Genomic DNA, 13,398 nt, shown 5'->3' with positions numbered 1-13,398 from the left:
CATTTAAAATTACAGCTGTCAACTGTATTAATGAACCCTGCAAAGGACTCAAATTAATTTTACCTATAAATGAATTTGAATTTTTAATGAGGAGGTTTAAAATGGAACACTACGGAGTAAAGATAGCAAGACAAGATGGTTTTCTGAACAAGCAGACTTGCATAGTCTTTAATAATCCAATGCAAAATATGATAATTTACAGATGCATTAGCAAAAACATCAAAATTTGGAAATATATCTTATATACATTACATAAATTGCAAAGCATCTTAAGTAAATGACCATGTGTGGTCATGACATTTGTGCATAGCCATATCACTTGATGTTGTTAAAAAAAAGAAAGACAAAAAAGTGTCACAAGACATTTCTGAATGACCTGCAGAATGTTTGTAATCTTACTGCAACCTATAAGAATAACAGCTGTAATGTACAATATCACACACAATATGTAATACAGTAATGCATTTCAATCATTAACTTATCCATTTAAAATATTTCACTTTTTAAAAACATATGTTTACTTATTTTGTGTTGTAATGCTACAAACTACAATATATGTTCAAGATGGTTTTCTGAACAAGCAGACTTGCATAGTCTTTAATAATCCAATGCAAAATATGATAATTTACAGATGCATTAGCAAAAACATCAAAATTTGGAAATATATCTTATATACATTACATAAATTGCAAAGCATCTTAAGTAAATGACCATGTGTGGTCATGACATTTGTGCATAGCCATATCACTTGATGTTGTTAAAAAAAAGAAAGACAAAAAAGTGTCACAAGACATTTCTGAATGACCTGCAGAATGTTTGTAATCTTACTGCAACCTATAAGAATAACAGCTGTAATGTACAATATCACACACAATATGTAATACAGTAATGCATTTCAATCATTAACTTATCCATTAAAAATATTTCACTTTTTAAAAACATATTAGTTTACTTATTTTGTGTTGTAATGCTACAAACTACAATATATGTTTATAGGCTTTTAAGACTTCTATAGCAACATACATAGTTCTATGGGTTATACATTTGTGCAACAAAAAGTTACAATATCTAAAATTAATTGTAGGTGTTGTCAAATGCATCATCGCATTAATTTGGCAGTGAAATGAATATCTCTAAAGGCTAACTGTACCAGAGCCCTCGCAAAGGAATATATTTTATTCATTATACTAAGAGCTGTGAGCTTAAAAAAATCAAGCAATAACACACCAAATCAAGGGCACACCACAATAATATCCAACTGTTATTTAATTATTTAAAGGTACAATAGGAGATCTTGGAAAATGCTAACTTTAGCCTGATAGCACTGAAAGCGAACGTCCCACCCTTCCTGCAATCGCCGTCCAAAGCCACGCCCCCTGAACGCATTTACACTCACAGACCAGAGACAACATTACTTGTGTGTGTGTGTGTGTGTGTGTGTGTGTAATTTCATAGTAAATAAATTTCATGTTTAATAATATTTTATGCACTGCACTTTTATATAGAATTTACAATTAATACTAGTTAATAGTAAATAAATACAATTTCTTTTCTTTTTACATTTATTTATTATTGATTTTTGAATATGAATTATTACTATTGGACTATAAAAGTATTTGTTGATTGTTTGTCTTCAGACTTTGGCATTGCTCAGCAATATTACAGACTTTATTACTGATATGATATTGTTATTATTATAAAGAGTTAAGTTACCTACTTACATTAATGTCAATCAGGCTCGCAAAACATGAATGAGATTAGTATTATTTATTAAAGTTGAGTTACTATACCTATTTACATTGTTGTCATTCAGACTTGTTATGTTATCATAAGGCTTTGCACCTTGCTGTGTTGGCAATCTGCATTATGTATGAGCAGTTGCTCCACTTTTAAGATTTACTACAGTTTTAAAGGCTCAACTAATTGTAACCATGGCCATGAATTCTCTATTTCAGCTCAAATAAGCTTCATTGTGAATCTCCCAGTGTCCCCACCATCTCCACCTCCACCCATGGATGATCGTGGCACAAAGTCTATAGTGGCAGTGTGTTTTATCTGACCTTTGCTCTGACTCCAGAAGAACATAAACACAAAACAGATCGCCACAGAGCTGAGGAAAGAAAGAAATCCCATGGTGGTAGCAATGATGAGGGTTTTAGCATCAAACGGGTAAGGACTTGACACCCGTGCGGAGGAGTTGGTAGAAGGAGGTAATGAAATTTCCATCCATCCCTCGTCTGAGAAATACGATGCTGTGCGGTTTTGTGGAAGCCCCTCCACTTGCAGACTCACTGAGATGCTGTCGTTACCTGCTGCATTAGATGCAGTACACAGATATGTTCCACTGTCCTGTACTTGGGTATAACGCACCTCCAAGCTCCCATTAGCAAGCATTCGTACTCTCCCAACAGAGCTAAGTGCAGTCTGCTGGGCTGACAGCCAAGTAATAGAAGGCGACGGATAGCCGTCTGCTTTGCAGTCAAACCGTACACTCATGCCCTCCACCACACTCGCATCCTGCTGCTGGTGGTCCAGAATCTGCGCTTGTCTGCACGTAAATATAACCGTGAGATCAGCCTCTGAAAAGTCACGAAAAGCCTTCTTGTGCTGATTTAGAGGCGAACAGGTGGGTTGGCGGCCATCGAAATCCAGCCGTCGCCGACGTCGCATGACCCAGAGTAGCCTGCAGTCGCAAGCCAACGGGTTTCGGTCCAGCCTCAGTGTCTGCAAGTTCCCTACGGAGTGGAAGACGCTTTCTTCCAATGTGGACAGTTGATTCGAGGACACATTGAGCAGACGAAAGTGGACCAGACCCCTGAAGGCACCCGGCTCAATACGTAGCAGGTTCCCACCTACCAGGTGCAACTCTTGGAGCCGCAGAAGCTCCCCAAGAAGGTTGCCCTGTATGGAGGTGATGGGGTTGTAGGACAAGTCAAGGTACTGCAGGTAGGTGAGAGGACGCAGCGCAGCATAAGGTACGGCGCTGAGGTTGCAGTTGCTTAAAATTAAGGTGGTAAGGTTCAGACCAACTAAGCTGTTGCTATTTAGCATCTCGAGAGAAGGCCAGTGGAGGATCTGCAAGGTGCGCAGCTGGTGCAGTCGGCGAAAAGCGTTGTTGGGCAACACGCTTATGGTCAGCTTGCGCAGGCGCAGCTTGGTCAAGCTCTGAAGTTGCGACAGAGCCTCGGTGGGGACAGAGGTCAAATTGCTGCGGTCCACGTTCAACTCCTTCAGCGCCTGAAGCCCAACAAATGCCCGTTGCGAGATAAACACCAGGTCGTTTTCTCCTGCATCAAGCTGCTGTAAATTAATCATGTCCCGGAATGTGTAATCCAGAAAAACCAGGATCTCATTCTCGCTGATATCCAGACGTCGAAGATCGGAGAGGCCGGAGAAGACCCCAACCGGGAGGATCTTGAGACGGTTGTTCTTAATCCTCAAGTATCGCAGGTTCTTTAGCCCCTGAAATGTTTCCACCTCAATCATAGAGATTATGTTCTCACTCAGGTCCAGGTCCTCTAGCTTTGATAGGCTGGAGAACTGACGCCTGGCCAGTGTTTTCAGCTGGTTTCTTGAAAGATCTAAGCGTTTGGCATTGCTTGGTAACCCCTCAGGCACACCCGTCAGGTGTCTTGAGGAGCAGTTTACCTCCAAAGTGTCATGGTAACAAGTGCATTTCTGTGGGCAGGTGAGGTCAGCAGCCGATAGGTTTACGCACCACAACAGCAGGACTGTCCATGCGCCCCACTGGCCACACAGATCCATGAACATCTTACCTCCTTCCTGCAAAAAGAATATGGTCAATGATGTGTCAAATATGAGGAAAAATCTTTTAAAAAACAAATGTGACCCTGGACCACAGAACCAGTCTTAAGTTGCTGGGGTATATTTGTAGCAATAGCCAAAAATACATTGTATGTGTTAAATTATTTTTCTTTTATGCCAAAAATCATTAGGCTATTAAGTAAAGATCATGTTGAAGATATTTTGTACATTTCCTACTGTAAATATATTAAAACTTAATTTTTGATTAGTAATACGCATTGCTAAGAACTTTATTTGGACAATTTTAAAGGCGATTTTCTCAATATTTTGATTTTTTTTCACCCTCAGATTCCAGATTTTCAAATAGTTGTATCTCGGCCAAATATTGTCCTATCCTAACAAACCATACATCAATGGAAAGCTTCAGCTTTCAGATGATGTATAAATCTCAATTTCGAAAAATTTACCCTTATGACTGGTTTTGTGGTCCAGGGTCACAAATGTCAAGTTCACAGAAATGTATTTCTGATTGGTTTCATATGGTTTTAAAAATGGTTCATATGGTTTTGTAATTTTCAAGAAGTTTCAATTTACAATCTACATGTGAGTGGATTTTTTAAGTTTTTAAATATATTTCACAAAGTTAAAAAGTATCTTTTTAATATTTCTATAGGTAGAGAGGCAGTTTTTTAAATATTTTTTTTTATAATTAAAAATAAAAAAGATTATGCCAAACTACTAAAAGTTTTCTTTTCATTCTTTTTATTAGTTATGACACAACAGTTTGACATTTCTGACTTTATTTCCTCCAAAATATCAAAATTAACTTTAATTCATTGTAACATTGTATTTATGAGATTTGCAATGATGTATTTTTGAATACATGAATAGATATGGACAAAAAAATTATTTTGCCATTGACCCAAATGCTTTTTAAATAATCACAGTGGAACAGTACTAAGTAGTACTAAGCAATAATCTACATATACAAGAAGCATTTTCAAGAGCTAAAGATGTTAAATGATTGAATCAGAAGACAAACTTAGTTGCCTCCCCATAACTATTTTTAAGTCTAGTTTACCAAGGGGCTGCTTACCTAGGGACTTTTGTAGTGCCAGTTCTCATAACCAATGTTTTCAGGTTGGTATCTATGTTAGGCTCAGTGATTGTTGAAGGTACATTTAGACGTCACTCCCAAAAGCCTAAAACCAGAGAGCAGAGAAGAAACAAGAAAAAGGATTGAGACTGTGTTATGATGATTTGTGCTAACAATCTCTTTAATCCTCTGCCTTTAGACAGACCGACTGATCCAGACACAGCTGAAGTTGTAAAACAGCTTTTCATCCATTTCTGATGAAGGACGACAGCAGAATGTTCTGGACCTGTTTGGGTATAAGACTAAAAATTGTATGCACAGTCATTAGGTAAATACAAATGATGAGACATGTGACAGCTACACAATAACACGCTTATTTCCCTCCAGCCCTCTGGTGTGAGAGGACAGGTGTGCAGGGCACTTTCACTACAGTCCATCTTAACCTCATGTCACAGGGTGCAGGTGCACAGGCCTTGACACAAATTAGGAATTACCCGCCCAGCATGGACAGATGTTCAGTTTAATGGACAGAGCTGAGCCAAATGGCATCAGACATTCAACAGAACAGAACAGAACAATGGACTGCTCAATTACGTGGGAGAAAAAAAAACAGAATAGCAAGATGTAAACTCAGAATTCTGAGATGTAAACTAATACATATATATATAATTATATCTAAGTCAGAATTGTGAGATAAAAACGTGCAATTAACATTTATTTATTTATTTTGGCAGAAACAGGCTTCCGTATAAATAAATTCAGCATACACACTGAACCAGGAGTAAGATCTGAACATACATGCGCTGAATTAAGAGTGAAATTGCATAGCAATATAACCTTACAACTAGGATATATAGCTTTGCACTGAAATAGTTCAAATAAAGGCAATGTGATGGATTGAGATGTCTGAGATTGAGATTTGTTCTCAACAAGTACTCAGTAATTTATTTATTTATTTATTTTTTTGGATTTGTTTGTTCAGTGAATCTTAAATGTCTCCTGCATCTGCTAAAGACGATTAACAGCACATGAATCTTTCATTTATCATTATCACACACAGTTTTCATTTATTGCTCACCTCTAAAGGAAAAGATAGCAAGTCAATTTGCTTCTAAGTCAGAAAAAAATTGTATCATGTTTCACTTCGGTTTATTATTATAGGTAAACAGCCTTAACACTTCATAAACCTCAGGAATGGTGAAAAGCTCAATAAAGAGAAAAAACAGCAGGATAAAATAATAATAATATTAAAAAAAAACTGTGAAAACGCTTTTCTTAGTTAGAAATTGCATCTCTAAATGATCACATTAGCAGACCTAACTAAATTGAAGTTAAATTGCTTAATAAATCATAGTTTTACATTGAATTTGTAAACATTTCCAGCAGTCCTTTGCATACTAATGAATGAAACAAAATGGGTATAAACTCCTACCTTGTCGTGACAAATTATCTCAATTAATCCAGTCCTGCATTACACCTCTCCTACTGCCTGCTTGCTTATTATAGCCTATTAGCATGGGTCTGGCTTTCTCACATCTCCTGTTTACTCACAAAGCTTCTATTTTGAACTCGTCCCTGCTGAAACCACTTAAAATTAGGTTGACTTGTTTCCCTGAGTCTAGTGTCGTCCCCTGTCTCTACACAAAGGCCTTATACTGGCCAAATAAGCTGACTCATAATGCTGTATCTAGCAAAAGGAGGGAGAGAGAGTCAATCCTGGCTTGGCTGTTTTGACACCATATTGGTTTTCCACACAGCAGAGAGCCTGGCTTACACAAATTAAAGCTGTGAATCCCTCTCTGTCGACTTGTGAAAGACACAGTGCAGCAGGTGTACGAGATCTGGACATGGAGGTGGCTCTGTCTTGCTGCTTGCCTATAACTTTTTCACACTGTCTGACAACTAAGCTGTTCTTTAATAAAGCAAAAAAAAATTAGTTTACATGATTTTGATGTTATGATTTTAATGTTGAAACATCTCAACGGCTTACTTTGAGGTTGCAATCAACTGAAAATGTAATTTTCTTGTTCTTGTTTTTTTGTTTTGTTTTTTCTTTCTCTTTTCTTTTCTCTCTATACTATATTTGTGGTTTGATATACATTTGTATATATTTTATTCATATGTTTTATATATCTGTCTATCTATATTCTTGGCATTTCTCTGAAAGTATTTTATATTTTATGTTTTTCTTCATTAACTGTCAAATTTAAAATTTGTGGCCCAAACTCAAGAAGATGCCTCTTAGTAAAACATTTGCATAATCGGATACCACGACTGTCTATACCAGCTTTGGCAAATGCTCTTATCTAACAAACAACACTCCGCCAAAGAGTGTGCTCTTGTCGATCTGATGCAATGTCATCACAGTTAGCCGGCCTTCACTAAGCTGAACACACACACATAATGTGTTGTTTTCTCATATTGGGCCTGACTTTCATACTTTCACATCAACAATCAAAACTCATTAGAGTCAGACAGGCTTCATTAGGTTACAGTAAATGACATGGACCTTTGCCAGGTAGAATAACAGGAGAGAAAAACCTTTCCTCTGCTGCTGTAGCTGTTCCCCTGACTCCATTAGAAAACCACAACACTTAAACCCTCAGCAGACAGACTCCAATTTGCACTTCACTGACTCCAGGCGTGCAAATGTTCTTATAACAGTCCTAAAAGAAGTACTATTGAGCTTTAACTGTGTATTTTTGTGCGAAAAGGTCAAGGGAGGGACGTGCCGAGCAAACAGATGAGGGAATCCAGACGTTTTGAAATTAATATGTAACATTACAGCATATTCACAAAATGGCAGCCAAACCAACAAGAGATTATATTTTTATCCTTAATTTGGCTTATTTTACACTAACAGTGTCTAAAATTGCAGGAACTCTTCAGAGGTCTCTGACCTGCATATTTAGGGTGATATCTAACCTCTAAGTGCATCCAGGGAATGTACTTCACCTGTCCCTTGGAGCCCGTGCTATTCTCGTCCCAGCCGGGTGAAAACTACCCAGAGCCACTCTCCAATCTCCAATTAGAATTCCTCACATCAATTCTTCACAGCAACAACTGCAACTGAGTGAGAAAGAGGCTGTTTATGGCTCTTGGCCCTCCACCCCCGCCACAGAATGCAGCCATGTGAATGAATGAATGCAAGTATTAAAAGCTTTCCTAAAACAGGTGTTGTTTAGCAATGGGATATGATGACAGATCTTCTGGACATGTTTGCCCGGGGAACAGAAAAATAAATGTAACCGAGAAGGTGAGGTTCACACTTGGATGCACAAACCACAGATGCTTCCTCAAAGTGCTTGTATTTCAAGCCCACAGTGAATTTACAAGACGCTTCTGCTCATTCTTCTGTAATCCACCTTTGCTGAAAGCCATAAGGATGGAGTTTAAAAACATCTCTGTTGTGTGCCTGCATTTGTAGCATATAATACAAGCATTTGTAGTCTCAGCTTCTGTTGACGTGTGACTGATTTTGCTGCTTTACGCTAAAGGAGTGTGAGAGGAAGATGTGGAAGACGAGGGTGGCTACAGGCCTCTAACAATCAATTTGTATTGTAAACACTTCAGGCTGTAATATAGTATGAGTTTTGTGGCAGTAGGTTTGCACATTTTGCAGACACTTTTATGCTTTTAATATCAGCTTATGCATTCCTTGGGAATCGACAACAAACAACAGTGCTCAGTACTAAATGAATTATTAAAATTATGGTTATTGACTGAGATTTTTTCTATCTGTAAATACTGAATATTTAAATGTGCATTTGTTTTTACATTTAAATTATACTTGCCGTTATCTAACTAACTAATTTGATAAAATGTTTAAATGAAAGCTTTAGCATATCAGAAAATGAATATCTGTTTTTTTTTATGCTGTACATTATAAATTTGTGATGCCTAAATTCACTTGTAGCATTGATTTCCGTTTTTATTTATTTGGACAAAACAGTATTGGATTTTAATATTGGACATTGATCTGTTACCAGCCATAACATCTAAATTTTCTTAAAGAAATAGTTCACCCAAAAATGAAAATTTACCCTCAGGCCAAGTCCACAATCCATAATAATGTTTCATACAGTAAAGTATTGCATTCTCCTGTTGTTCTCTCACATCAAAATCCACCAGCATATTTCTTTAGAACTGTTTTCAATAGTGCTTGATCTGTGCATATTTCTCTCCTGATTCAAACGAGTCAACTTTTTTTTTTACTGGAGAAAGCAATATTATGGATAGAGGACTTGTATTTTAGCCAGAAGCTTGTGAAAGTTTGAAGTAAAAAATGTCTTGATGGATTTGTTTATTGTAAACACACTGCTTTTTGCTTCACAAGACATTCATTGATTGATTGGAGTGGTGTGGATTATAGTGATTTTGTTTTTGTTTGAACTCCCATTCTGACGGCACCCATTCACTGCGGTTGAATCCATTGGTGAGCAAGTGATGTAATGCTAAATCTGTTCTGATGAAGAAACAAACTCAAACTCGCTACTGTTGTATGAACATTATTTAGTTTTGCGGCAGAAAGATTAAATAAAATGTAAATTATAGACAAGTAATGGCTGTAGGTATTAGAGAACAGTATCTAATATTTTGTATATGTTGTTTATATTTTACTTGAACAAACAAATATGAATATTCATGCTTCTCTGTTTTTCATGATTATGTGGAGCAGTTGAGAGAGGTCACGCTGGGTTTAGATCACAACAGTCTGAAGGACAGATTATGATAATTCAGCTTTGGGCTGGTCACTAGTCAGCGCATGTATATTGTGTACCCCAAAGAGAATCAAATGTAATGCAAAAGAAAAATATGTGTGGAAAAAAAATTAACATGAGATCATCTCATATGTTCCTACTGCCTGCCAGAAGGCAGCACACGAACGTGTATCAGTGGTTTAAACTGACTTTAACAGAACTTTTCAATGACACCTCAGGCTAAACTGAATGCATTAATGTAACTGGGTCATTGCACATGTGCTCACGTTCATTGTTAATTGTAGGCACTTTTATGGACAATGGGTGACAAACATTTGCATATACGCTGTATAATATAAACCTGTGAAGAAACATGCAGCATCAAAAGCATCTGCAATTCAGTAAATATGCTGGTGGGACGGAGACAATTTGTTTGTGAAGGCCCGGATTCAGATTTCATTCCAGTGATACACTTGTCTTGAAGAACAGAGTATAAATCAAGTCAGAGTCCATTGATTTTTAGTGTGATTGTGAAGAGGTCACACATATGGACGTGGTTTAGGCTCATATGTCATCTGTGAAAAGCACAGAATCTGCTTCACTCATGTATGTATTAGACATCCATAGATTTCAATCCATCAATTGAGGTTGCAACCCAGTCGCGCTGACAGATTGCCTCCCATCCAAGGTCACAGATCCAGCTCTTAAATGAAACACTCTTACGGGAAAAACAGCTATTGCTTAGTTAAAAGATAGGTCTGGTCTATTGAGAAATTTCCCCAGTGAGACCTCTGCATCTGGCTGCGTGTTGTAATACAGGACACCCATTAGCAGGGTCATATGGTGCCCTGGATAGTTCAGTGTTTAAGCAGTCCTAAATAGATCCGTTTAAGGGCAGCAGGATTACACAAAGAACCAGGATGATGCTCACAATGTGAGGCAGACTTATCGGGGCCCCAAATTGCAAATTTAGTCCAAAGGTAACTGCTCTGCTTTATTAAAAAGGCAAAACTGGTCAAAACAGGGTATCTGCACCTGTTCAGTGATATTAAACCCTGCTATAAAATGATCTCATAGCAGCAGACCTCATAAGGGCGTGATGAGAATGTCGAGTGACCAAGCAAAACAAACCAGTGATCAAGTAAGTGCTTTTACCACTCTGCCCCATCAACTGGTGATAAATCAGGCCCTGCTGTGCATTACAACTCTTCTGATTAAAGTGCCCATCTGGACTGGCCCCAAACCTTGCGCTCCTTTAGCGCTGGCTCATGCGGGGCGCGACAGGAATTTGTTTTGTGCACATCACTGGCGGTGCGGGATGCTGTTTGAAATCTCATTAGAGAGAACTTGCACAGATTGAGTAGTGCTAATTAAGACATCCATGACTGCAAGGCGCCTCCAAAAGCCTCAGTGACCGTGCGACCTGAGACAGAAAGCTGAACTCACCTGCTGCGCACAGTGTGAGCTGACCACTGGGGTCCCGAATACTATATTTAGTTGTATGTTTGACTCCCAAAAGGAAGGCCTTCAAAGTCATGCGCCTCATGGGACTATGATTTGGCCCTGTCAAGTGGGCTTTAATGAACAAGAAATAGATCTATCTATCTATCTATCTATCTGTCTGTCTGTCTGTCTGTCTATCTATCTATCTGAGTCAATGACTCTAATCAATGCTTTATCAATTAGTTTGTCTTTCAATCACTGAAAATGAATGAATCCAACACATTGGTCTATCCATCTATCTATCTATCTATCTATCTATCTATCTATCTATCTATCTAGGCTATCTAGAGTGGATGTATCTAACTGATGCTCTACCAGTTGGTCTGTCTACTAATCAATCAATCCGTCCGTCCGTCCGTCCGTCCGTCTATCTCTATCTATGAGTCAATGACTCTAATCAATGCTTTATCAATTAGTTTGTCTTTCAATCACTGAAAATGAATGAATCAATCAACACATTGGTCTATCCATCTATCTATCTGTCTATCTTTCAGTCTATCTATCTATCTAGGCTATCTAGAGTCGATGTATCTAACTGATGCTCTACCAATTGGTCTGTCTACTAATCAATCAATCAATCAGTCAGTCAGTCCGTCAGTCAGTCAGTCAGTCTATCTATCTATCTATCTATCTATCTAGAGTCAATGAGTCTGATCCACACTCTATAAATTAGTCTGTCTATCAATCAATGAAAAGCAATGAATGAGTCAACAAATCCATCCATTCATCTATCTATCTATCTATCTATCTATCGAGTCAAATCAATGCTTTCCTATTCCAGTTTTACAGACTAGCTGATATTTTAGGCAAATTATTTTAATAATAATTAAAGTTTATAAAAGAAACATATAAACGTAAATACATAAGAAAGCATTCAAACTGAAAATGTACATATGCCTTCTATCACCTCTACCTTGGAAACCAAAGTGTTTAAATAAAATTATTGTGATTACTCAAGTGTACAACAAGAGCCGTCAACTTTATTGTCTGTTGTTTAACTTTAATATAGGCCTAACATTTTATATATTTAAATGTAATATACAACATATGTTTTGACGTCCATGTAAGAAGTCTGGTTGTGACAAAATGAGTTACTTCCAAATTACTCGTAACCCTGAAGAACTCCAAACAAACATCGTTTTGAATGTATATGTATAGCCTGCATAAACTATCCGAACAAAAATCAAAGCGGAACTCACCCGCTTCCCTCACGATATATGCAGGGCAGCGATGTCATAGCTCTCCAGGTCTCTGTCCATCTCGGTTCGCAGTTCCTCACTTCTGCACAATGTCCTCTAACATCGTGCTCAGAAAGACGACGAGCATGTCTTGAGACAAGACCCGAATGTTTTTAATCGCTTTGCTCCTTCATTAATTCCTTCTGTCAACGACACATCCCTCCCCAGGGTCTAGTAGGATAATTGTAACCTAATTTAGGCTGGCTGTTCTCCGCACTGACGCTCCTCTGCACTCGATCCTCTAACTTTCAACTCCCACCTGCGCGTTTCAGTACTAGGCTACTGAACATCCAAAACCACAGCGGTTTTAGAGAGCAGATCGGTTTTTACTGGTCTATTCAGCAGAGCCAAGTGAAGGATAACGCCTCGTGAGGGCACTCTTAGAGAATGACAGATATTTGCGCGGCTTGGCCAAATCTCCGGATTTAGGTAAAACAGCAGATGGTTGCTTGAGTGAAACTCGTGGCTTGTAGATGTAGGAAACATTTCAAATAAGGACACATGTTTGCTTCAGTCGATTTATACGATACAAAGACTCACAGTGTTAAACTAAACGTGCCTTTTCTGTGGTAAACTGGTTATAATTGCACTGCATTTGTCGAAAAGAGAACGGTATCTATTTTTTAACATATGTATTTTTTTTTTTAAATTTAAGGTAAAAGGTTGTAGCTATGTGGTTGTCAGAACTTTACCATAAAAATACGGTGACAATATTACAAGAGTTACGGAATTACACAGAATTAGCCATAAAAAGTCATTAAAAAATCTCTATGAAAGCCAATAAATAGCTCATGCTATAACATAAACTAAAAGTACAACGCACATAGGGAATTATGGGTAGCTTATGCCCATTTCCACATGAATAATATATGATTCTTACTTGTAGCCTATACCTAATAAAATGTAATATATTAATAATAATTATTACTCTTATGTATTACAATATTTAACTGTAAAAGTATATGTATTGCCTTGTTAAATACCATTTTTGTATCTCAGTATTTTATGAGATAATTAATTGTTTTTACTTTCAAATCTATCTATCTATCTATCTATCTATCTATCTATCTATCTATCTATCTATCTATCTGTCTGT

General features: G+C 37.5%; 1 protein-coding gene across 2 annotated transcripts; it reads right to left on the bottom strand.

The window, feature by feature from the left end:
• Positions 1-1,692: 1,692 nt before the first annotated feature.
• LOC107717768 (leucine-rich repeat and immunoglobulin-like domain-containing nogo receptor-interacting protein 1) lies at positions 1,693-12,600 on the bottom strand. Of its 2 annotated transcripts, none has more exons than XM_016524609.1 (3): positions 12,264-12,600; positions 4,862-4,967; positions 1,693-3,783 (listed from the first exon to the last, which is right to left on the bottom strand). In XM_016524609.1, exon 3 carries the CDS (start codon positions 3,769-3,771, stop codon positions 1,957-1,959), a length of 1,815 nt encoding a protein of 604 aa, XP_016380095.1. In that variant the 5' UTR covers positions 3,772-3,783; positions 4,862-4,967; positions 12,264-12,600; the 3' UTR covers positions 1,693-1,956. The 2 variants fall into 2 exon arrangements, with proteins under 2 accessions (XP_016380095.1, XP_016380096.1); XM_016524610.1 differs by lacking the exon at positions 12,264-12,600 and adding an exon at positions 6,294-6,518.
• Positions 12,601-13,398: the final 798 nt, after the last annotated feature.

The sequence above is a fragment of the Sinocyclocheilus rhinocerous genome, unplaced genomic scaffold (assembly GCF_001515625.1).
Source record: "Sinocyclocheilus rhinocerous isolate Xijiao unplaced genomic scaffold, SAMN03320098_v1.1 scaffold1204, whole genome shotgun sequence".
NCBI lineage: Eukaryota > Metazoa > Chordata > Actinopteri > Cypriniformes > Cyprinidae > Sinocyclocheilus > Sinocyclocheilus rhinocerous.
This window is presented reverse-complemented; position numbering and strand designations above follow the sequence as displayed.